Raw genomic sequence first — 24,738 nt, forward strand, 5'->3', positions numbered from 1 at the left:
GGGGGGTGATGTCCATCCTGGGGGAGACGGCAGCACCCCAAACATGGGGGGTGATGTCCAGAGTGGGGGTCTGCAGGTCTTTACAAGCCCCTCAGCCTCCCTTTCCACACCCCAAGTACAGCACCCACCAGGCAGGTGCCTGTGAGAGAGACGCACCTGTCCCCTGCCTGAAGTTTCTCAGCAGGCTTTTGGGCACAGGCAGGTAGTGAGCTGGTCTCAGCACTGAGCTTGCAGGTAGAGAAGGCGGCCCCTGACTTTAGGGTGCTCTGGGCGGGATGAGGACAGACCTGGAGGAAAGGAGGGATCCCAGCAGAGGCAGAGGCAGCAGTGGACGGGGCAGGGCTTCACCGCAGGGAGGTGAGGCTGAGCAGTGCTCTCCCGGACAGATAGGCACTCTGAGGCTGGAGCTGTGAACAGATAGGAACTTCCACAGCCGGGAAGGCCAGGTGACGTGGAGGACTCCAGGCAGTTGAGCCAGCACGGGATTGGGCGTCAGGTCAGCGGGGCTCTTCTGTGCTGTGTGCAGCATGAGAGTCTGTACCCAACCTGTACTCAGCACCCAGCCCCCCGCCCCCCGATGACAAGGTTGCTTCCCTCTTGAGCACACGGAACCCCACCTTCCTGCTACACTGTTCCCATGGCATTTCCACAGCCCAAGCCACTGTTGTAGTTCCACCCTCCCCACAGCCCTTGGAGGTGGGCACTGCTGGTGCCCCTGTTTTACAGATGTAGATGCTGAGCACAGAGTGGCTGAGCTGCTCGTCCAGGTCCCCTGCCTGGGATGCCACCAGTGTCCTCACACCAGCCTGCTCCTGCCCTGCGCCCATCCTCCTCCTGCTTCGCGATCCTTTCTCTTGCTAATGTGTGGGACAGGGGGCTCCCAGGAGGCCTGGCCGAGGTAGCGGGTCTCCCCACCATACTCCCAGTGCCACCCCTGGCTGCCTGGAGCTAGCTGTGCGGGGTCCCAGAAGCCCTCCCCTCCGAGGAAGTGGGCCTGTTCCAGGCTACCTTGGGCGGGCAGGGCCTTGAGCGGCCAGGGCCTTGGGCGGCCAGGGCCTCAGGAGGGACACAGAGGGCCCCCCTCAAGGTCGCGGGCTGCACATTCCATGGGGCCTGGGGAAACAGCCGAGCAGAAGGTTGCGACCCTGGACTAAGGCTGGCTCTGCGCGGCGCCCCAGCGGTGCCCACACTAAGGGGACACTTGGCAGGGGAAGGGCTGTGGTAGGGCAGGGTCAGCACCCCAGCGGTGCCCACACTAAGGGGACACTTGGCAGGGGAGGGGCTGTGGTAGGGCAGGGTCAGCTCCCCAGCAGTAACAACACCAGGACAGGGCAACCGGACCCCGACTGTGTCACCCTCAGCCTAGTGGCTGTGCATCTCACCTGGGCCTGGCCGGCTGTACTGTGGCGCCTGCCCCAGACCAGGCTACCTTGGGCAGGGTGGGGACTGGTGCTCTCTCGGGGGGTGGGGGTGAGGGGGGTGGTGAGTGTGGACTGAGGGCCCCAGCTGTGCCCAGCACGTCACCGGGGGCCCACAAGCTCTCAGCACAGGCTGGCGGCTGGGAGCAGCTGGCCACAGGCAGGCCCTGGGACAAAGGGCGCTTTGAGCCGCCTGAGTGCCTGCATCGCCCTCCGGCCAGCTGACCCTCCCGGGAGCCGAGACTGGCTCTCTCTGTGGCTTATCAGGGCCGGGCCGGCGTGGAGTTGGAACAGCTGGCCCCAGAGCCCGCCAGCCGGGCTCTATGCTGTGGGGACCACTGCCCCCACAGGGAAATGCCTGGCTCAGCGCAGGCCCAGCCCTCTGGCGTCCCAGCTATGGGAGGGGGTGAGACCCTAATCCTGGGTCCCCACAGCACCCTCAGCCTAACCTTGTGTCCACCCCTCTTCAGAGTCTCCAGGCCCCATCTTGGCCTGATGGGATCTCATTGTCTCCTAAAAAAGTGTGGGCACAGATCTCAGGCTTTTCGGGGGGTGGCTGGATTCCTGACTCCCGCAGAAGGTCCCCCCTAAGTCTATGGGGGCGCCTGGGAGGCCGGCTGTGTTTCTGCATCCTTGACCCTGGCCCCTCCACAAAGCTCAGCTCTGATCCTTGGTATTTAATCTTCATCTTCCAGCCCTCTTTAAAATTAAATTTCCTTTAAAGATATTGTAGAGTAGTAACATCAGAGACACCAAAATAGACAAAAGAGATAATAGAAGAGTAATATCAGAGACGCTAAAGTCCTCGCGATAAGGGTCTGCGACGCTTCCTTTATTGTTTTGCAAAAAAAAATCTATATATTTCATCCAGAAAGACAGGATGTGAGTGCAGCTGGTCAGAACCAGTTATTTCAGGCTGCCCTGCGATCTTTCCCGTGTGATGGATTGACACAGGGACCTTCTCTCAGATCCTAAATTATGTGGTTCCGGCAGCGTGGAACTTCAAAACACATTGAACCCCAGAAAATCTTCGCTATGATGCAGATTCACCGGCTGATAAAAGCAAAACAATAGATAAGATGGCCAGGTCGACCTTCAGCCTTCTCGGAGAACACGATTCCACAGCCGGTTGCAACACGTTTGAGCCAAAGTGCGACCTTTCCCCCCTCTGTTCACTCAGAGACTAAAAATCCCAGATAAGCACCTGCTTTGCTAAACCCTCGCTGGCCCTCCGGCTTTGGGCAGATCTCCTGTTTACGCTACTGTAACCCCACAACACCGGATACCAGCATGGGGCCGGCCTGCGGGGCCGTGTGTCTCCTCCTGTGTGACCTTGAGCTACCTTGAGCTTCCATTTTCCTTCCACAACACGCGCTGATTTCCTCTGGGTTGAGGTTGAGGGTCCCAGGGTCTGTCTGCCTAATGACAAGATTTCAACCCAACCGTGAAGCCGTCAGTGGCAGTGACTGTGCTTTAGGGTGTCCTGTTGGTATCCAGGACCCCCTGGGAAGGACGGCACTGGGCTCCAGTCAACATAAGTCTTGTCAACGATGAAACAAGATTAGGGGAATTTTACAGCTTGCCTGTGTTTTTCCACCCAGGGCCCTTTGCACTGCCTGCTATTTGTTTTCTGTCTTCATCCTGAGAGGGCTCAAGGTCTGCGTGCCATTTTGCAATTGACAAATGACTTGTGCTTAGCTATTTTGTTTAATGCTGAACTAACAATAGTTAGTGAAGATTAAGAACTAAAGGCTCAAGGACAGCTACAGATGACCACAGCTGGAGTGTGGCAGATACTCGGGGCCGCTGGGTGGCCCTGAAGGTCCATGGAATCCTTTGGGAGACGTGACCCGCAGGAGCCCAGGTGAGCAACCACCATGGGCCAGGGCCCCTCAAGGCGCTCATTTCCGCATCAGAGAACACACAGAACGTAAAATTCACCATTTCAGCCATTTCGTAGCGTGCAATTTGCTGGCGTTTAGTACATTCACAAGGCAGTGCAACCAACACCTGTCTCTGGTTCCAGAGGTTTTTTATCACCTCAAAAGGAAAACCATCCCCATCGCCCTTCTCCCAGTTCCTGACAAACACATTCTTTTTTAAAACTATGATGAAATATAAGGCCAGGTGCAGTGACTCATGCCTGTAATCCCAGCACTTGGGAAGGCTGAGGCGGGCGGATCACCTGAGGTCAGGAGTTTGAGACCAGCCTGGCCAACATGGTGAAACCCCATCTCTACTAATAATACAAAAAAAGTTAGCCTGGTGTGGTGGTGCGTGCCACTAATCCCTGCTGCTCAGGAGGCTGAGGCAGGAGAATCACTTGAACCCAGGAGGCAGAGGTTGCAGTGAGCTGAGATAGTGCCACTGCACTCCTGCCTGGGCAACAGAGTAAGACTCTGTCTCAAAATAAAATAAAATGAAAATGTATTTTACCATCTTAACCCTTTTTAAGATCACAGTTCATTGCGACTGTCGCCACCATCCAGCTCCAGAGTTTTTTTCATCCTGTAAAACTGATGAAAGTCTGTCCCCATTAAACACTCACTCCCTACTCCCCCTTCCCCACCCCTGACACCCACCATCTACTTTCTACCTCTGTGAATCTGACAACTGTAGCGACCTCACGTGAGTGGAAGTAGATAGTATTTGTCCTTGTGTAACTGGCTCGTTTCACTGAGAGTAATGTCTTCAAGGTTCCTCCATGTTGCAGCCTGTGTGAGAATTCTCTTCCTTTTTGAGGCCGAATCCCATCCCATGGTATGGAGGGACCACATCTTCTGTCTCCGTCAGTGCTCTGAGGGTCACTGGGCTGGTTCCACTTTTTGACTGTTGCGAATGGTGCTGCTGTGGACATGGGTGTGTGTGGATCTCCTTTAAAGAGACTGGGGACAGACTCCAAGGTGGAATTGCTGGGTCATACAGTCATTCTATTTTTTTTTTCTGGCATATTATTTAAATAGACTATTTGTTAGAGCAGTTTTAGGTTCACCGCAAAATCGAGAGACTGGTCGTTTCATGTTTTAAAGCAGCTAGCTACAGCATTCTGCCTCCCCCAGCAGCACACAAGGTCCGAACTTCTCCAGATCCTTGGGAGCACTTGTCACTCTGTTTGGGGTGGTAGCTGCCCTAGTGGATGAGAGGCGGCATCTCGTTGTGGTCTTGATTTCCCTGATGATTAGTGACACTGGGCACCTCTCCGTGTGCCTGTTGGCCATCTGTGTATCTTCTTCACAGAAATGACTGTCCAAGCCCTTTGCCTATTTTTTAAAAATTGAGTCGTTAGGAACTTTGGTTTTTTAAATAATTTCACACACAAACGATACCCCTGAGAGCCAACTTATAACACGCCCCAGGATGGACACGGACTTCTGGTAGAATGGAGCTAGGGGTGCAGCATGGGATGGCTGGCTTGTGGGCAGGGGAAAGACCCGTGGCCTATCTTGTTTTGGGGGGCAGGGACCCAGAAACCCATTGCTTTCAGGCCTTGCTAGAAGAGCACACAGTGGAACGAGCAGGTCCGATGTGGAGGGCAGTGGCATCAGCCAAGGCTCCGGGGCGTTTCTTCCCATTTCACATGTCTTTTCTGTTTCTGTGAGGGTGTCTCAGGGAGGGGCAGAACCCACAGGGTTTGGCTTCCTGACCCTGAATATCCTGGTCCCCAGCCCCTCACTGGGTCTGGAGGAAGGAGGGTACGGTGGTCCTGGTGGCTCTTGTGCCTGCACCAGCCTTGAGGCCATCTGACACCCACACCCTCCCTCCGGGCCAGACCCAGCTCTCCAGCTGCCCACTAGATGCCCACCAAGGCAGGGTGGCTGGTGGTGCCGACGGCTCTGTGAGGCCCAGGCCTGTCTTCCCCACCTCGCCCCACACGGCTGAGACACCTCCCTGTCCCCTGGCAGGGCTGGAGGCTCTGGAATCTCTCTTGGTTACCCTCTCCCTCCTGGGCAGCCTGGTGTCCTTGTCTCATGTCTGGGTCCCCTTTGCCAAGGGTCCTCCAGCCTTTGTCCTGTACCCACTCATCCGGCAGTAACAGGGCCGCTTCCAGAACCACCACCATGCCCAGGTCGTGTCTGTGCATGAAAGTGGTCAGCCCTCCATGGCAGGCCTGGTCTCACCTGCCAGTGTCCTCTCCCACACCTGAGGATACCTGTACCTTGTCCCGGAGGCGGGTGGGGGGGTGCTCTCTCTGCCATGGACACCAGCCTTCCCTCCCGTAAGCTACGGGTGACCTGACCTAGCCAAGCCTGGCTTTCCTCCTCTGTAAAATGTGAACAGAGGCCACCACCCCCATTATGTGGGTCTGTGTTTGTTCCGTGCACGTCTCGGTGCCCAGCTCTGAGGCCCTTTTGTCCGTGAAGCCATCCGCAGCCAGGAGGCGGCCTTGCTTTAGTCTGAAGGAGGGTGACCAGGGTGGGAGGGGCCTCTTTGTCCCTTTGGTCTGTTTGTGGTCTCAGTGGAGACCAAGGACGGCTCTTTTTCTCGTATCTGTGGGGCAGAGCTCAGGGCCGCACTCCATCAGCGTCCCGGGCCATTGCATCCTTGACCCCGGGGGGCTTGCAGGCGCCACATAGATCTTGTGAGAGACGCTTTATGGGGCTGGATGATCCTGGGTGCCCCTCAGAGAAGGGCCTGGGGCTGGCCCTGTTATCAGTGGGGGAGTCAGGAAGTACCCCTGGCTCTGCATGTGTAGTGGGTGGGCCTCTCAGAGGGGCTGGGGGTGGGGGTGCTGAGCTGGCCTGAGAAGGGTGGGTGGGATAACCTAGGCGGTGGAACAGGGGAGAGAGAGAGCACTCCAGACACAGGGCCCTGAGGAGGCAGGGGCACCCCAGGGAATGGGGGATACTTGGGGCCCATGGGAGGCTCTGGGGGAGACTGGGCTGTGAGCCCCTGGGAAGGAGGCCTCAGGGACAGCCCTAGACTCTGACCCTCAGTGTGGACAGCAGGAGCTATGGCAGTTGCTTAAACAAGGCGGGCAAGGGAGAAGTGCCAAATGCATGCAGGTTCTGGGGAGGAGCTTGGGGCCCCTTTAGTTCACCTTTGGAGCTTAGAGCCAAGTCTGCAAATACAGATGAACCCAGGGTTGGAGGGTGGCTAGGGCATCACCCATCTGGGGTCTGGACTGCTGGAGCCAGGGGGAGGCAGGCCTGCCATTCTGTGAACCTGCTTTAGACGGGGGCTGTGGTCCTGTGAATCGGGGATGGGCCATGGTATGGTGTGGGGCACTAGCCCTGCTCCCCATCCCCGGCTGAGTGTGAGCTCCCTGGGGTCTCGCTGTGGCCTTGGCCCGGGGTGTTGTCCCGCACAACCCAGGAGAGTGTTGGAGGCTGATGGTGGTGGAGATAGTTTTATCTCTGAGCAAACATTCCATCTTGCTGTTTCCAGCCTAGAGATGGTGAAGGAACTTTTCCTTGGCTCTTTCCTGGCCTGCCAATAGCACCAGCCTAATTAACCCAACAAGTGGGGCCTCCCCAGCCACGGAGCCTTGCACTGCCTTCCCATATCCAGCTGGATTTGGGGATCAGCGTTGTTTTTCATTATTTCTCCCACCTTGTCCCACGGGCAGGAGTCCTGCCATCTCAGAAGGCCAGCCCCTAAACAGGTTCTCTGAGTGTGAGGTCAAGACAACTTTAGAAAGTCATGCAGTTATCCACAGCAATCCCTAATAGTTACTTATTTATTTCAAGGTATAACATAAGACACACCTAGCACTTCAGACCTGCCTAGGACATGGCTGGAGAAGGTATTTAAGTAATTTTTAAAGTGCATCAAAACAAGGTCGGGCACAGTGGCTCACGCTTATAATCCCAGCACTTTGGAAGGCCGAGGTGGGCGGATCACCTGAGGTCAGGAGTTCGAGACCAGCCTGGCCAACATGACAAAACCCCATCTCTACTAAAAAAAATACAAAACGTTAGCCAGGCCTGGTGGCAGGCGCCTGTAGTCCCAGCTGGGACTGGGAGGCAGAGGTTGCAGTGAGCTGAGATCACGCCACTGCACTCCAGCCTGTGTGACAGAGCGACACTGTCTCAAAAATAAATAAATCATAAATAAATAAAGTGCATCAAAACAGGAAAAGCCCTGCTAGGGACCAGTCTGCAGGGTGTTGTCTGGGTCAGCAGAGCTGGGCTGGGAGCCGCTGCTACGCCTCCCCACCGAGGCCACCAGTAGTCGGGTGAGCTGGCCTCTGTGCCATCATGGGCACCCTGTCTCCGCTCCAGGGACTTGGAGCTCCGTGTTTCTGTGGCCTTTTTCACAATGACCAAACAAAGGCAGGCGTTATGGTGTCCAGGCCCGGTCTCCCTAAAGGGCAGGTTCTCAGAAGCAAAGACCGATGAGACAGAGCTCCTGCTACCAGAGAGCTCTAGGCCGGCTCATTGGGATAGTCAAGTATTTGTTCCTTCGATCGTTCATTCAGCATGTCCATGTTGAGCACTGACTGGAGCAGGTCCTGTTCTGGGGCCTGGGAAATGGGGGTGGGTAAGACCAAGGAGCTTAGCCGGACCTCAGCCTAGAGCCCCGGTCCCCAGAAGCTGAAGACAGAGGTGGGACCCGAACCCCACCATAAGGCCACAGAGCCTGCAGGTGTTCACACCTTTTGTTTGTGTGTGTGTGTTTTGTTGTTTTTGTTTGTTTTCTTTTTTTTTATTATTATTTTTTGAGATGGAGTCTCGCTCTGTCATCTAGGCTGGAATGCAATGGAGCAGTCTTGGCTCACTGCAACCTCCGCCTCCCGGGTTCAAGCGATTCTCCTGCCTCAGCCTCCTGAGTAGCTGGGATTAGAGGCATGAGCCACCATGCCCAGCTAATTTTTGTATTTTTAGTAGAGATGGGGTTTCACCATGTTGGTCAGACTGGTCTTGAACTCATGACCTCGTGATCCGCCCACCTCGGCCTCCCAAAGTGCTGGGATTACAGGCGTGAGCCCCTGCGCCCGGCCCACACCCTTTCTTTACCTTGCACCCCTGCCATCTCCCGTATGCACCCGACCGCACACACCCCAACCCCTGAAGGATCTGGCGTCATGAGCCTAAAACATTTTTGAAAAAGGAAAGCAACTAAGCTCCCAGCGTGTCTCCCCTTGTCCACTGGGCTTGCCCCAAACACATGCTGGATGGTGTAAGTATCATTCCATCCTAATTAATAACATTTGGGAGCCAGTGATGGCAGTGTCCAGATGATGGCTCATAGTAGACTCCCTGGTGGGGGTGTGGCCTGGGAGCAAGGCCAGCCGCTGTCACCCAGTGGGAGCAGAAGTCCCCTCCAGGGCCCGGCTTCTGAGGGAGGACAGGCAGGAGTCTGCCGGAAGTGGGCCTGAGACGCTGTATGCCTGTGGCTTTGTGGCTTTGTGTGGCTAGCGCCTCTCCCATGTGGGGGCTAGTTTCATCTTCCAGCCCCACATACCTTCCCCAAGGGCCTCCCATACACCCCAGCTGCCTGGGCGCTGGGCTCCAGCCTGTAGGTGGCCGCCATGCTTTAAGTGTCACAACGGGCTGCACTTCACATGAAAGCTGCATTTTGGCAATAAGTCTCCACAAAAGCCCACTGAGCCTGGCACTGCTGCATCCATACTTTACAGCCGAGGAAACTGAGGCCCAGGTTCCCACTTCTGTGCCTAGGGGGTGGGATCCAGCTCCGAGCGTCGTCTTCCCCCTCCTCCAGGAACCTCAGCCTTCTGTTGTCGGTGGAGTTGAGGAGGTGTTGGGGTGTAGAGGGGCCAGGTGACTCCCTATAAAGGCAAAGTGGTCCAGAGGCTGCCCCTACCCCAGGTATACCAGGCTCAAAGGCCAGCTGTGAGGTTTTCCAGGGCTGGATCTGGTAGAAAAATGCTTCTCATGGAGGGTGCCCAGGGTTCCTGGCGTGGGACCCCCTCTGGCCCAGGCTGGGGTTTGTGGTGTGGGGCCCCCTCTGACCCAGGCTGGGGTTCCTGGTGTGGGGAATCCTCTGGCCCAGGCTGGAGTTTGTGGTGTGGGGCCCCCTCTGACCCAGGCTGGGGTTTGTGGTGTGGGGCCCCCTCTGACCCAGTTTGGGGTTCCTGGCGTGGGACCCCTGCTCTGGCCCAGGCTGGGGTTCCTGGCGTGGGACCCCCTCTGGCCTGGGTGGTCCTGGCCTAAGAGCTGCAGCCTCACCTGGGCTCCACTGCCTGTGGACGTGAGCTGAAGCTGCTCGGCTCTCCAGGCCTCTGTGCGCAGGCGTCGCCATCCGCAGCGGGCCGGGACCTGGGCCTGCTGTTCTCCGTGTCCTTCAGCGGAGGCTCCAGCATGGCTGGGTTGAAACAGGCTGCAGGGCCTGAAGCCACTCAAGGCCGAGCCTGCCCGCAGTGAGTGCCCCACTCTGTCGCTGCAGGAGATCGTGCTGGTGGTGTTCTTTGGGACAGAGTACGTGGTCCGCCTCTGGTCCGCCGGCTGCCGCAGCAAGTACGTGGGCCTCTGGGGGCGGCTGCGCTTTGCCCGGAAGCCCATTTCCATCATCGGTGAGTCATGCCTGCCCTGTGGAGGTCACGCCCAGGTTTCCAGACCAGAAATGACCCCCACCTCATGATCCCCTAAGGGCTGGGGAACCCCAAGGCCAGCAGCGGGTGACTGCCCAGGATCCAGCATAGGAGCATTGGCAGCCCTCAGCCACCTCTGCGCGAAGACGCTGACATGGTGTTGGGAGTAGGGGGTTGGTCCCTTACAGATTCCCATGAGCCCTTGCAGCCCAGCATAGCTTCACGGTGGGCCAGTCGCCCTCGGTGGCCTGAGAACCATGGTCCAGGCCTAAGGCCCTGCCCTTTCTGGTCCCTTGCAGGGCTCAGCACAGGGCCCAGCAAGGGCTGGGGGCTCCACATGACCAGGACAGAGGTTGGGTCTCTCAGTTTAGACGCTGCCTGCCTCCCTATCCGAGATGTCCCCATGTCCCTGGTCATCAGGGCCTGACCCGCCTGACCGGCAAGCCCCTTCCCCAGATGAGAGGAGGGGGTGTGCTCTTCCCTGGGATCCCGGCTGTGACCACCACAAGCTCCCCCCTCCTGTACTCCACAGACCTCATCGTGGTTGTGGCCTCCATGGTGGTCCTCTGCGTGGGCTCCAAGGGGCAGGTGTTTGCCACATCAGCCATCAGGTGCGTCTGTGCCATGAGCTCTCCCTGCCATGCCGACCTGCCCCGAGCACCCCTCCTGAGCAGTGGGTGGTCTCGTGCCCCATCCACCTTGCTCTGATGCAAGGTGCCCTGGTGCCCACTGCCCCTGGGGACACTGAGCCATGTGCTGGGGTGGGTGGAGCAGGGTAGGTGCGGGCAAGTGTGGAGGGCACGGCTCAGACCCAAGATGCCTCAGGCAGCCCTAGGCTCTGGCCCAACGCCAGCGCCTCTGAGCTTCCAGGACTTGGGTGGTAACCTGACCATCTGGGCACATAGCCTGCCCATCTGCAAACTGGGGTGACCCCAGGGGCTCCCCCAGAAGGCAGTCTGGGGACTGAGGGAATCTGGAGGTACCTGGTCGACCCCCAGCCCCAGCCCTGTGTGAGCAGATTCAGAGCAGACTCTGGGGGGCTGCGCCTGGGAGGGAAATTCCGAGGCCCCTGTGGCGATGGACGTATACCCGGCTTCCCCACCCAGAGTGGGCGCCTGGCAGAGGCAGGGACACCCATGCTATCGGCCACCCCCAGGCCCAGAGTGAACACCTGAGCCCAGCCTGGCTCCCTCAGCCCCACACCATCTCCTTCCCAGGGGCATCCGCTTCCTGCAGATCCTGAGGATGCTACATGTCGACCGCCAGGGAGGCACCTGGAGGCTCCTGGGCTCCGTGGTCTTCATCCACCGCCAGGTGGGTGGCCCAGGCTGGGGGTGTGGGGCCCGGGTTGGGGGCAGGATGGAGGGAGCAGAGCAGCCCACGCTAGGACATCTTGAGATGCGCTGAGGCCCTGGGGGTCGGTGGGTGCCCGGGCGCAAGGGTACCTGAACGGGACCCAGGATCTCAGAGCAAGCCCAAGCCTGAGCCCAGCTTGGATGTTCACCCCAGCCTGGTGCCAGTGACCCTGGCCTGCCAGGCTGATGATGTGCTCACCTTCCTCTGAGCTGGGGGCAAAAGAAGACAGAAAGTCAGAAATGAAAAACCCAGGCAAATCAGGAACGCTGTCAAGGCGGGGACACCCGCACCCCTTCCTGAGGGTGCGCCCAGATGGGCTCAGGGCCCCTGGCTCTGGGGTGAGGGGACCCTTCCTCTCCCTGGGGATCTCCTGGGTCCTGGTCCAGTCTTGGTTCTGTCATGTGGCGGGAAAGAGAGCCGGAGCCTGTGCCGGTCCAGACGGTGGGCCTGGGGCGACCCCAGGGCTGAGCCTCATTCTGGGGGTAACCCCCACCTGCCACTTACTGGATGAGGAGTGGGTTATACTGAAGCCAGCCCCATGCATGTGAACCGCACGAGAGCGGCGTAGGACACCCAGTGATCGCTGGGACTCGCTGCCTTAGATGTCTGCACAGGAGGCTCCCAGCCTGCAGTTCCTGGAGCCCGACACTGTCTGTTTTCTGGCCTAGGAGCTGATAACCACCCTGTACATTGGCTTCCTGGGCCTCATCTTCTCCTCGTACTTTGTGTACCTGGCTGAGAAGGACGCGGTGAACGAGTCAGGCCGCGTGGAGTTCGGCAGCTACGCAGATGCGCTGTGGTGGGGGGTGGTAAGTCGGAAACTTCCAGGCATGGGGACAGGGGCAGCTGGGGCTGAAGAGGTGACAGGACACCAGGGCACTGGTGTCTCGAGACTTCAGGCCTTGTTGGCGGGGGGCTTCTCACCTGCGTGCTCACAGGCCTCTGTCCGCTGGCATGGGTCCCCATGCTCAGTGTCGAATCCTTCGGCATCACTGTCTTGAAGTTCTGAACGTCTCGTCTTTGGACCTGAGATTTGAGAGGGAAGTTGGAGTGGTCACTGGAGTGTGTGTTGGGGGCTTAGTGGTCTCGGCTCCCCCATGGCTCTGCCTCCCACCATCGTCCTAGGCTGCCCATTCTCTGCCTCCACCCCGGCCCTCACCCTGGCAGGGCCCCAGGAGAGTGGCATCAGATGCAAACCTCCCGTGTCTCTGAGGGTCCGCACAGGCCCTGTGAGTGCCCGTCCCCAGGGAGCCAGACATGAGACAGCAAACAGGAAAGACCACGATGGCTCAAGAGACCCCAGCAGAGATCAGAGAGTCCCCGTGTTTCCAGTGGATGCTGGGCCTGCAAGTTCTGGAGCCGGCCCTGGGCAGTGGCGACTTAGGTGCAGCTGAGCCTGGGGAGCGGGGACCCGGCCTGTGGGCCCAGAGGCTCTGCCCCTGGCTGTGAAAGTGGGTTCCAACCACCTAGAGCAGCCCAGGAGCCTTGGGGAAGCGGGTGTGCAGCAGGCGGATCCCACACTGGAACAGCAAGCCACCCAAAGCTCCGTGAGGCTGCACGGGAGGGTGGGGCAGGGTGTCTCAGGCCGAGTCTGTGGCGGCTTCCTTGAGGGAGTCAGGCTTGCGCGTGGGAGAGGGAGATGTTCCGACGAGGATGCAGCTGCAGGAATCAGGGCGCGCCCTCCAAGCTGCAGGCTCCCCGAGTCCCGTGTCACTGGCCTGTGGGCCCAGCAGCAGTTTCTCATGGCTCAGAGGACATTGGTCGAGGCATTTTTAGGGGCAGGCCCAGCTTGCCAGTGTCCCTCTGGGAGCTGGTGGTTGCCTTCGAATCCTCCAGTGAAAGCTGGCATTTATATACACATGGAGCTTGAGGGTTGCTTCTAGGGGGAACACGTGGGTACCCTCAGGGGAGCAGCTGGCTGGAGGTCAGAGTGCAGGGAGGGAGTGACTCCGTCCCATCTCCCCCCACAGCTGCAGGGCTGGGTGGGCCATCCAGAGGTCACCAAGGCCCAGGGTGGCGCCATCACACCTTGGGGAGTGGCCGTGGGTGGGGGCCGGGAAGCCCAAATGCTGAGGTGACGGGGTGCCCCCTGCTCTGCCGCCACGAGCCTGCCCCCGTGTCTGCTCTTGCCTACTGACCTCCGGACTCACTCAGCCTGATAACAGGCCAGATGGGATCGTGGTAGCAACAGGGGCTGGGGGCTGCGGAGGAGGCCATCGAAGCCCGCACAGGGTGGGAGCCAAGGCCTGCAGGCCGCACAGGGGCTGGAGGTGGGGCGAGCAGGGCATCCATGGGCAACACATGCTGGTGGTGCCAGGACCCGGTCTGTCTGCCCCGAGTTCTCCTTCCAGAAAGGACCAGTCTTGCTGGCTCTTGGGCCCCCCGACCACCATCAGAGCCTATCTGGGCGGGACGAGAAGCCTCCCGGTGGCTCCCCAGGCAGGCACATGTCCCTGCGATTGCTGTGCCTCGTCCGTCCCCCACCGCTTCCCCCGTGAGGCCAGACACTCAGCAGTGGCTCCTGACATAGGCAGAGTTAGCAGGTTTTCTGGAAGCTTCCAAAGTGCTGCACTGCTCAGGGATGGCAGGGACATGCTGACACAACTCCTAGGCTGGGGCAGGCCCCAGTTTCGGCCTCTTCCCGCCTTCCTGGGGGCCTGTGTCCCCGAAGGCCCCAGTGTGGCAGGCCTGGGCAGGTTTGGGCAGAAGGACCCAGCCCCCTGGCGGGAGCCTGCCGGCAGTGAGTGTGGGTGGGTAGGGCCTGCTCGGGGAATGGACTGCCCAAAGCCAGGAGAGTTCCCAGGAGGCTGGTGGCAAGGTGGGCAGTGAGGAGTGGCGGTGTGGCGGAAGCCAGTGGATACTGGCCCTGAGACGGCTGATAAGCAGTGCCCAGCCTTCGGTGCTGTCCTGCCTGCCTTCCCGGCCGCCCACTGGAGCTATGGGCAGCAGACGCTACTCCCCAGCCCCCCAGCCCGCGGCAGAGCGGCGCTCCCACTCCCACACCTGTGCAAACATCCGCTCGCTGGCCGGGAACACGGCCCCTTTGTGCCCGGCTTGGCATCAGTGCCCCGGCCCGCACTGTCAGCTGCAGCCTGAGCCTCGGCCATCGTGCGCCCTGGCCTGGCCATTGTTCCCGCCGGGCCCTGCGCCCCTGGTCGCCCTGGGCCCCCCGCCGCCCGGGGCTCTGGGGCAAACAGCTCCCATTCAGCTGCCCTGCAGCTGTCTGGGGGGAGCGGCCCCTGAGGCCTGAGTTATGGGCTGTGTTCCTGGCGTTTCTCGGACAAACAGAACTTGAGAAATGCAAGAAGGGGCAGCCCAGATGGGGGCTTTTAAGCCAGTTTTGCCAATTTGCAGCTGCGCCCTGAGCAGTTGTTTTCTTTCAGCTCCTTTGTCCTGCTTCCCTCACTCCGCTGGGGAGTGAGGCACGCCCCCGCCGGCCAGGCAGCCAGGCCTGCTCCATGTCCGTCCGTCCATCCATCCGTCCGGGCTGCCACCGGCCCTTACTGGGTGGGAGGTGACTTCCTGGAGGCCAGGCCATTCTGATCATCATGCTGCATCTGCCCCAGGCCTTGCCTGGACTCTGTGGACTCCTCACCCCTCAGACACACCCTGAGAGGGTGCTGGAGCTGCCACAACAAAGTCCTCAAACTGCTGGGCCCAGAGCAACAGAAACGCACGAGCGCTAGAGGCCAGAGCCCGAAGCGAGGTGTGCACAGGGCGGGCCCCTCCGAAGGCTCAGGGAGAACTTTCCTGTGCGGCCGCCTCATTCCTCTGTGTCAGGCCGTCTCTCAGGAGGACGCTGTCGGCTTCAGAGTCCAGCCAGGTGATCCAGGAGGAGCTCATCTCGATTGAATCTTCGAAGCCTACTTCCAAATATCACATTCTGTGGGGCCGCGTGAATGTGAATTGGGGGGAAGCGGTCCAGCCTAGGACAGTGGGTGGCCCAGGTGGGCTTCCTGGGAAGGTCCATCCCCTTGCCAGCCACCAGTTTCCACAGCTGTGCAGTGAAGGTGCCAGCTCAGTGGCTGAGTGTCCCCTCCTGTCCCCTTCCCCAGGGTGGCGATACCCAGCTTGGATGTGAGAACTCCCGGATCCCCTAAGTGCGGCGCCTGCCCTGGCTGCCGAGGCGTTTGGGGAGAATTTAAGACTTTTCTTTGCCCTTGGAACAGAATGCGTTTGTTTGTGTTGAAGTTTGAGTGGAGGGAGAAGCAGTTTTTGCAAACACGGGCTCCTCTGTTCAGCGCCTGGGGGTCTCTAAACACAGGAGGCTGCTGGGCTCTGTTTACCCCTCTGCATCTAAATTTAGAATTGAGAGTAAAAAAACTGGAACCCCATTCCTACATTTCAGCCGCCTTTTGAAGTAGAATCTCACTGCCTGCCGTTCACTCTCCTCACCTGGAGGCTCCAAAAACTCCCACCTCCCTGGCAGTGCTGCACCCTGGCGGGGCAAGGCCAGAAGGGGCTAGGGGCTGGTGCAGGGATGTGCATGAGGGCAGGGCCTCCCAGGCAGTCACAGGCAAGCCCTGTTGGCACTGCCCAGTGGGAGGGGTGGTGTCCGGAATTGCTGGGGAAGCCGAGGCACTGTAGGCTGAGGCGCAGCAAGACCCGGCCCCCAACTGAGCACCTGGGTCAGGGTTCTTCCTCCTCCTGGAGTTCCGTGCAAAGGGGAATGAGTTCAGCTGCCCTACTGAGTGGGCCTGGGGACAGAGGCAGAGTACGCACCTGCTGTGTGCCTCAGTTTCTCCATCTGCACATGGGAGACAGAAATCCATCTCCCAGGGCCAATGCGGGGCCCGCGGCTAGGGCTGCTGAGGACTGTAATCCCAGAGGCTGCAACCGATCCCTTTGCTTCGGTGACTGTCCCTGGACCGAAAAGGCCTCCTGGTGAGGCTGGGTCTCCATTTGTGGACTCACTGTTGAGGCATGTGGCTTGCGGTCCTGCTCTGTGCCAGGCACTGGCAGGGGTTCGGGCAGCCCTGTCTTGCTGTCTCTGTCACGGTCAGGAGCAAGAAGCATGGTGTGAGCTGGTGCTGGCCTGTGGTGGTTCACAGGTGGCCATGGGACATGCCACCGGGGTGTCCCTGCAAGACTCTCCACGCGGGAGCAAGGAGGCCTCCCTGAGGTGACGTCTGAGCTGAGACCTCAAGACACAGTCACCTGGGCCACCTTCGGGCAGGGTGCTGAGCCTGACTGTACCTCGGGGAAGACGCGGCCTGGGGCCTGGGTGCCATGGGGGTGTTGACGGTTTCACCACCAGCCCGTGTGTGGGGCTCTGGCCTTCATGAGTGAAGAGAGGACCCCACGTGATGGGGAGGCCTGGCCCCCGTGAATTTGTGTTCGTTTATTTACTTTCTCCTGCTGAAAGGAAGCGGGTTTATTTTGGGGTGTGTGTTTGCTTTTGCTTTTACCCTGAGAGTTTGCGAGCCTGCTGGCTTGTTCCCCCACCCCCACGTGGCGGCGTCAGCCCCTTTATGGCTCTTCCTGAAAGCCAGGCCAGAGTCTCCAGGGCGGCCCCACGGGGGCTGGGCGAATCTTCGGAATGTGCTGGGCGTCCCCTCGGAATGTGAGTGCCTGGCCTGTTAGAGCCCCAGGACTGCTGGCCCCACCCTTCTCTGCTCCAGAGGCAGTCCTGCCTCCCACCCAGGGGCCTCCCTCTGTCCATGGCTCCCCCTTCCCCAGGCCACCCCCCAGGCCCCTCTTCTCCAACTCTGTTGGCCCTGCCCTCCGTCGTATCACCCAGGTCGGGGGGCCCTGTCCTGAGGAGTGCGTGTCTCTGAGCCCTGCATGGGGGGAGCCCACCAGCTAGCAGAGGCTCTAGACAGGCTCTAGACTGGGTCTCTAAGTCTGCAAGGGGCACCAGAGCACTTTACAAATTCCAGGAGTGAGTGACAGGCTGGCCACGTGCCAAACCCTAACCCAGCAGGCAGCCCATGAGAAGTGTGTTGTGACCATGCACCTTCCCAAGAGGAGGAAATTGAGGCACAGAACAGGCTGTGGCTTTGCCTGAGGCCAGATGGACAGGGTGAGAACTGCCCCCCACACTCAGCGCCGTGGTGCCAGCCCAGCCTTGCCAGCACGGCAACCACAGGACTGCCAGGCAAGGTGAGGGTGCCAGGTGGGGCCCGAGGCCCTCACAGGACATTGTCCCACATTCCTTGGAACCGCTGAGACAGGCATCGTGCCACGAGAGGGGACACCTGCCTGGACCTCTGTGTGCTCAGCCTACTGGGGGCACTGAGACTGAGGGCGCAGCTCTGGGAGATCCTGCATGGGCTTCCTGCTAGGCCCTGGAGAGGAGACCAGGCCTGGGAGGGCATCCTTGGCCCAGAGCCTCCATGAAGAGCCAGGGGCCTCCTCATGGCTGGGGCCCCAGCACAGCGACCTGGGAATGGCTGTGGTCGCATGGGATGTCCTGGAGCCCCTGCCACCCTCTCTGGAGCTGTGGGGCTAAGCTTGGGTGCTGCACTCTCCTGACTCCATCCTCGGGTGCCTCCTCATGGGCAGGCCGGGCCCTCGATGCTGGGCAAGGTCTAGGCCTGCAAGGCTGAAGCAGCCTCAGTCCATCTCTGCCTTCGGGGACCACAGCGGGGAGCGTGGGTCCTGCAGGCCTTGGTCCAGCTGTCTGCCTGGACACTTTCTAACGGGAAGCCCTCAACACAGTGACTGCCCAGCCTCAGTTTCCTCCTCCGTAGATGATCTTGACCTGAGGGTGCCAGCTGGGGTGTGACACCTCTGGGCTACCCCCTGCTCCCGCTCTTGACCACCCCTCCCTCTGGACAGACGACTACCACCTCTCCAGCCAGGGCCACCCCTTCCTTCTGGGCAAATGACTACCATGTCTCCAGCCGGGGCCAGTGAGCTCTGGGAGCCAGGGCTTGGCGTGTGGCTGGAGCTCAGGTTTCTGGGCTGGCCTCAGTCATCCCCTTGAGGCCAGCCTGAGGAGGCTGCTTCCGAAAGGAGGGAATAGAATCCCAGTGCTCCTCAGGGTGGAAAATGGGGGACTAGAAGGCTCCCCATGCCTCCCGCCCCTTCACACGGGAGTGAAGGCACAGGCTAGCAGGAGGGTGGGGGAACGTGCTGACCAGTGGGGTGTGGGTTCCCCACTCGCCCCCACAGTTCTTGCCATGGGTGTGACTTTGTGTGCCTCGTGTGACTGGCGCCCTGGCGAGGAGCTGTCGCCCAGGAGACAGACATGTGGATCTGCATTCCAGGTGGCGGGCCATCAGGGACTAATCCCCAGCATGGTGACCATAAAACAGCCCATTCCTGAGCTGCTCGTGTCTGAACGTAGGAAAAACAAACAGGTCTGCAGGGAGGGGCCTTTTCCTCGTTAACTTGAGGAGGAGGGTCGGGCCGGGTCTGGGCAGACGGGAGGACAGGGCGAAGGTGGGGTCCTGGAACTACGTCCGGCTGTATGTGTGCTCTCCACGGTGGGCAGACACCCAGGGGCACTTCTGGGGCTGGCCTTTCTCTCCCGCTGGGGGCACCCCTGGCTTCTACGGACCACCCAGCCAGCCAGCCAGCCAGCAGGCGCCCACGTGCACCCACCTCAGCCCCAGGAGGTGACGCCCCTACCCTCAGCAGGTCTCGTCTGTTTGGGGGCAGGTTTGGGAGGCAGTCTGGGGTGTCCTTACCTGAGCAGGTGGCCACCTCACCTGCTCACCTGACCCCAGCTCCACTCTGGCTTCCAGGCCAGCCCTACTCCATTCCACCTTCATCATGGAGTTTCTGTATTCGATTTTTAAGTAAATCAAAATATAGTATTTTCATTTAAAAAGTAATGATTCTAAATATTTTTAAATAATTTAATGTTATTATTAAAATGACGTTTAATACACCAGCCCGTGCCATTTGTTCTGATGCCTGAGTTTGCCGGCGCCCCTTACACTTGGCACCCAAGGCACGAGCACCTTGCTGGCGTCCCCCAGCCGCCTGCTGCCTGGCCCCCCTACAGGCCAATTCCTGCCTCTCAGCCTATCTTGGGTTTGTCCCCGGACTCCTCAGGAGGCCGCCGTGCCCAGGCCTCTTGGTCTCAGGGCCCCTTGGCGCCCCTGACAGAGAAGCCTCGTTCGTGGGCATTGTGCCATCAATATTTAATACAGTGGAGACATGTAAAAACAATTCCATATTAATTTATTAAAATAATAGACCCATTACATTTTCATAAATAATGTTATGAAAAATTTCTATATTTTCCAAAACAAATATTATTGAAAGAAAAATATGCATTTTTGCAAACCTCCAGAAAGCCTGGCTCCCCAGAGGACGGGGATCCCCACGCCTGCCCCGGGCCTGTCTGTCAAGAGCAATGTCCCACTGCTCACGCTTGGGTGGGAGCAGGAGCACCCGTTAGTGCCCCCCAGCCATAGCGAGGGCTGCCGTCCCTGAGCCCGGCCCCAGCAGATCGTCAGTGCACGTTTGCCTGGGGAACGCAGACTCAGCCCTGTCCTGGACGCAGCCCTTCAACCCTGCTTCTCATACCTGGCCCCCACCTTGGGCACTGCTCTGCCACACCCCACCACCCCGGCTTTCTTCGGCCTAATCTTGTCCTTCGGGACCCAGTGCTAGGAGGATGTCCAGGTGGGGTGGGACTTGGGCCTGCGCTGGGCTGCTTCTCAAGTCTCGGGCTGCACATGCCAGCCAGGCGGACAGTGCTGAGAGGGCCCCTTCTGCAGAGCAGAGGCAGAGCCAGGAGTGGAGGGGTGAGCACTGCCTCAGGGCATCAGCAGGGGCTGTGCAGGCCCAGGCACAGGTTTGAGGGATGAATAGGAGGAATCAGCATGTTCATACTGAAGGAGTGAGTGTCCCCCCAAGAAATCTGGATTAGACAGACTCTGGAGCCCTCTTGTTACCTGTCCAGGCTGCAGGGGCCCCCTGAGCTTAAGGCCAGGATAGGCCAGGGTCCCCGCTCTGCCCAGGCCCTTCTAGGCCCGTTAATGAGCCACCCGTGTGTGCTTTCTTGGACTTGCCACAGACTTGGTAAATAGTGGATGTGCTGAGCCCCTAGGCTGTGAGCCTCTGGGCTGAGAGCTCACCAGGTGGGAGCTGCTCTCCGGGGCAGGACTGGCACAGGGTCTCCGATGCCCTGCCCAATTTGCAGCCCTGTGTCTGCCTCTGCAACTCCCCACCCCAGTGCACATGGGCCCTCTGGGGAAGTTAGCGGCAGCCCAGCCTGTGCATGTGGGTGCAGGCCCTTTGGGGAGGACACCCTGCAGACAAGGGCCTTGGGCTCCCCCAGAGCTCCCCTCTCTGCCAGTCACTGTCAGCCTCACCCGTGGCCTGGCTGCACCCTGCAGGGACGTGGCTGCACTCTGTGCCTGTGCTGTGCGTTCAAGGTGTCTGCACCTCAGCATGCCCTGAGAGTGTCAGGCTCGGACGTGGGGACCAGCTCCCTTTTTACATGACCTTGTCACGTGTGTGACGCACGTGTGTGTACCGACCGGGTCATTGTATGTTTCAGTGTGTATGTGTGCGTACACACATGTGCATGTGTGGAGCGTCCCATCTCTGCATGAGGCATGTTTGTGGGTGTGCACCCACGCACACAGAGCCGGGTGGCCCACAGAAAGGGCCTGGCAGTAAACAGCTTCCTGTGCACATTGTGTGTATGGCGGGGGCATGGGTGCATGTGGGTGTCTCTTAAGAACAGCGGCACTGCAGGGAGAGCTCCGTGTGCAGTTGCAGGAGATAACCTGCGAGCAGCCTCTGCGGCAGTGTCCTGACCATAAGCGAACGTGCGGTCAGAGCATTAGCGGGGCAGGGGCCTGGGTGATGGCCAGGGCTCAGCAGAGGCCTGTCCTGCCCTGCGGCCTGACGGCGGTGGCTGGCATTTGTCAGTGTTCGTTAATGTGCTCATCAGCACAGCCTGGTTTCCCGTAATGTGGCCCCTTCTGCTGCCTGAGCCTCCAAGCCTCCTGCTCTGGCAGTTCTGGGCAGTCACATGAGCCGTGGGCACCTCCTTCTCCACGTGTGCGCCTGTGCACGCCTGCCCGGCGGTGGTCACGGGGATTCTCCCCACCCTCCCTCCTCCTCAGTGGCTGGTGGAAACCATGGGGTGGCCTGGGGACCCTGGTCTCGTGGGGGTTCAGGTGGGCCGGGAACGGTTCTTGCCCTTCCATCAGAGTGTGTTAAACAGGCCTCAGGCCTTCCTGCCATCAGCACTGGGCCCATAGGGCTGAGAATCCAATGGGGGTCTCCATGTGGTTCCCAGCTAGGGCATTCCTGGGCCTGCAAGCAGTGGCTGTCACTTGGCCTTGACCAGAAGCCCCAAGCGGGTAAATGCTGGGCTAATAGCTGAGTGTGGTGCCCACAGCAGAGCTGCAAAGACCTCCCGCAGCCACAGCCTTGGTCTGGGCCACCATGCCAGCTGTCCAAGTGACCCTGGGCATGAGACTGTGTGTCTACAGGGTGAGCTGTGTCTCAGGGCCACTCTGGGTCTCCTTATTGGGCTCAGCGCCAGCTCCTGAAGAACCCAGCAGGCAGCCCACACAGGGTGGGCTCCTAAGTCCTGCAGGATGACATTTCCAGGCTCAGGCTGGAAGCCCCAGGAAGCAAACCTCAGATGCCAGCAGGAGGCATGGGTGGGGGGAGCCTCCTATTGTCCCACCACACGTCCTGGACGGATGGCTCTCCCACCAAGAAGAAGGCTTGAGCTGCATCTTGTACTCTCAGAAAAGAGGAAAATAAAACACCTGGTGCCCTGGAGTGGCGTCAGGAAGCAGCGCGTCATCCCAGCCCCTGCTCTTTGTCGACGACCGGCCTCAGTGGGAGCTACCGGTCTCCTGGGGGCTGGCACACAGCAACGTCGGTGGTCCAGGGGCCCAGCCTCCTGGGGACCGGCAGGCAGATGAGGCAGCAGGTGCGGGGTGAGCTCTCAGGCCCACGTTCCCAGCCAGCAGGCCCAGCCCTTTGTGGATGCTGGGCTCCTTGCATGTGCTGGTGGGACATGCCTTGTGTGTGACGCCGAGAGCCTGGGAGACACGCGCCATCCCGCCGCTCTGTTCCTGGTGCTTTCGCCGAGTCACACGGGGTCGTCCTGGTGGTCAGGGTCTCTTATGGGCCTCTCCGCTCATCAGAGTGGTGGGTTTGGGTTAGGCAGGTGGCCCTCCCAAGGCTCCAGTCCCATCCGTGGCTGACCACTGTCCCTCTTCCTGCAGGTCACAGTCACCACCATTGGCTATGGGGACAAGGTGCCCCAGACGTGGGTCGGGAAGACCATTGCCTCCTGCTTCTCTGTCTTTGCCATCTCCTTCTTTGCGCTCCCAGCGGTAGGTGCTCCATGGTGTGTTTTCCCCAGCTCCTCGGACAGCTGGGGCCCTGGGATGGCTGCACGCCCCTCCCTCTGAGCAGACCCGCTTATGTTCAGAACCAAGAGGGTGCTTCCCTTCTAGAAGGTGCGATACTCCAGAGCTCCACTTGCCCTCCCTGGGGCCCTGGATGCAGACTTCCTGTTTGCAGTCCCCATTGGGGTCCTTGCAGGCAGTGTGGGAGGCAGCCTAGAGTGGCTGTGCATGGACACTGTGGGAGAGGCCTGCTTACTCAGCCCTGGGGGGTGGGCAATGCTGCTACCACGCCCTGTGGAGGCAGAATCTTGCGCCTGGAGAGGGCGCTTCCATGCTGTGGCTGGCCGGGGAGGGGGTTTGTTCCATGGCCTTTCCAGAAACCACAGATTGTTAGGTGATGTGTCTAGTTCGCAATGCCCGTATGTGGGTGTATGCGTGTTATGTGTGTATGTGCGTATGTGTTTGTGCTGTGTGTGCATAATTTTATATTACTTGTATGCTACGGGTATGTGTATATGTACCACATGGGTGTGTGTTGTACTGTATATGTGTGTGCATACTGTGTATACGTATTGTATGTGCATATGTTGTGTTTGGTATGTGTGCTGTGTTGTGTGCACATGTATGCGTTATACATGTATATCAGTATGTTTGCATGTGTGTATTTATGTATCTGTGTGTCACAGGTATATATACTCTACATCTATGTGCTGTATATGTGTGCGTGCACATGACATGTAGACGTGTTAGTGTGTGTTAGTGTGTGTTAGTGTGTGTGTTAGTGTGTGTTAGTGTGCATTAGTGTTAGTGTTTGTGTGTGTTTGTGTTCGTGTGTTTGTGTGTTAGTGTGTGTGTTAGTGCGTGTTAGTGCGTGTGTTTGTGTGTTAGTGTGTTTGTTAGTGTGTTAGTGTGTTTGTGTGTGTTTGTGTTAGTGTGTTTGTTTGTGTGTTAGTGTGTTAGTGTGTGTGTTAGTGTGTTTGTTAGTGTGTTAGTGTGTGTGTTAGTGCGTGTGTTTGTTTGTGTTAGTGTGCATATCTATCGTGTGTGCGTGTGCGTCACATATGCATATGGACCATGTGATCCCCTCTGTAGACCGGGAGTTCTCTAGCTTCTGGGTGGGTCCTTTGCATCCCATCAGCCGTCCTTGGGCAGGGCGGCAGCAGTGGTGACTGAGAAGGGCTGACTTCTCACTTGCGCCCCCCATCCCAGTGGTATGACCCCTTCCTGGGTGCATACAGATGGGCCAGCCCACCTGGCCCCCAGAACGGTCCCTGGGAATGGGTTAGAGAGGCTCTAGCCCCACCCCATGGGACTGGGCCCCTTGCTGGATAAGCCCTATGGTATAAGTTCTGCCCCCCATGCTGGCCCAGGACAGGCAGGCTGGGCCTGAGGTGGGACCTGGGGGAACTTCCAGCACTGACCATGCCTGGCCTTCCCACAACTGTGACTGGCAACCATGTCCTGAGGCTGCACCCAGCTGGCAGTGGCCTGTGTGGACGGGACCCTCCTGTTGATTCCTTCCCAGGGGATTCTCGGCTCGGGGTTTGCCCTGAAGGTGCAGCAGAAGCAGAGGCAGAAGCACTTCAACCGGCAGATCCCGGCGGCAGCCTCACTCATTCAGGTGCGGTACCTGCAAGGCCCTAGTCACTGACATTTTGGTCCCTGTTATTGTTGCTTCCAGCCCTCATGGCCACCTGTCGGAACCACCGTTGGCCCCTGTGTCCGCCTGGCTGGCCTGTGGGGCGTACCCTGCGTGTGGAAGCCCTGGCTTCTGTGGTGATGGGGTGAGCATGGGGGCTGGAGCCTGTCTTCCTCCAAAGCCACTCCCATCAAGGGCCATGCCCTGTCGGCCGGAGAGGAGGCACGGCCGTGGCCATGCCAGGAGTGGACGTGGTTGGCTCTGAGGCTCCCCTGCGCTCCCATTCTCCCCCGCACTGCACAACAACCTGAGGGCTGAGTCTGGGAGTGGGGTGGCCCGGTGATTGTCCCCAAGGGAGGTAGGACCCAGCTATGCAGTTGGTGCCTTCTGGAGGGCCTGGCATCCCTCAGGGCTCGGTGAGGGCTGGCGATGGATGGCATGGGCCTCCCTCTGGGCTCACAAGGCCAGTGGGCTGGGAAAGGCAGAGCCCTGGAGCATCATGGGCAGGAAGGTTCTGGGGGTGGGTGGGAGGCAGGTAGTACCAAGCTCTGG

The 24,738-nt window shown here is 59.3% G+C and overlaps 1 protein-coding gene across 2 annotated transcripts in view; it reads left to right on the plus strand.

Moving 5' to 3' along the window:
• Positions 1-24,738, plus strand: part of KCNQ1 (potassium channel, voltage gated KQT-like subfamily Q, member 1) — a 407,135-nt gene that overhangs the window by 123,131 nt on the left and 259,266 nt on the right. For both annotated transcript variants that reach the window (XM_011930101.1, XM_011930102.1), the window contains 6 exons: positions 9,765-9,891; positions 10,442-10,520; positions 11,127-11,223; positions 11,934-12,074; positions 22,422-22,532; positions 24,073-24,168. In XM_011930101.1, coding sequence (XP_011785491.1) covers positions 9,765-9,891; positions 10,442-10,520; positions 11,127-11,223; positions 11,934-12,074; positions 22,422-22,532; positions 24,073-24,168 — 651 coding nt within the window. The remainder of the gene's footprint in view (positions 1-9,764; positions 9,892-10,441; positions 10,521-11,126; positions 11,224-11,933; positions 12,075-22,421; positions 22,533-24,072; positions 24,169-24,738) is intronic.

The sequence above is a fragment of the Colobus angolensis genome, unplaced genomic scaffold (assembly GCF_000951035.1).
Source record: "Colobus angolensis palliatus isolate OR3802 unplaced genomic scaffold, Cang.pa_1.0 Scaffold84, whole genome shotgun sequence".
NCBI lineage: Eukaryota > Metazoa > Chordata > Mammalia > Primates > Cercopithecidae > Colobus > Colobus angolensis.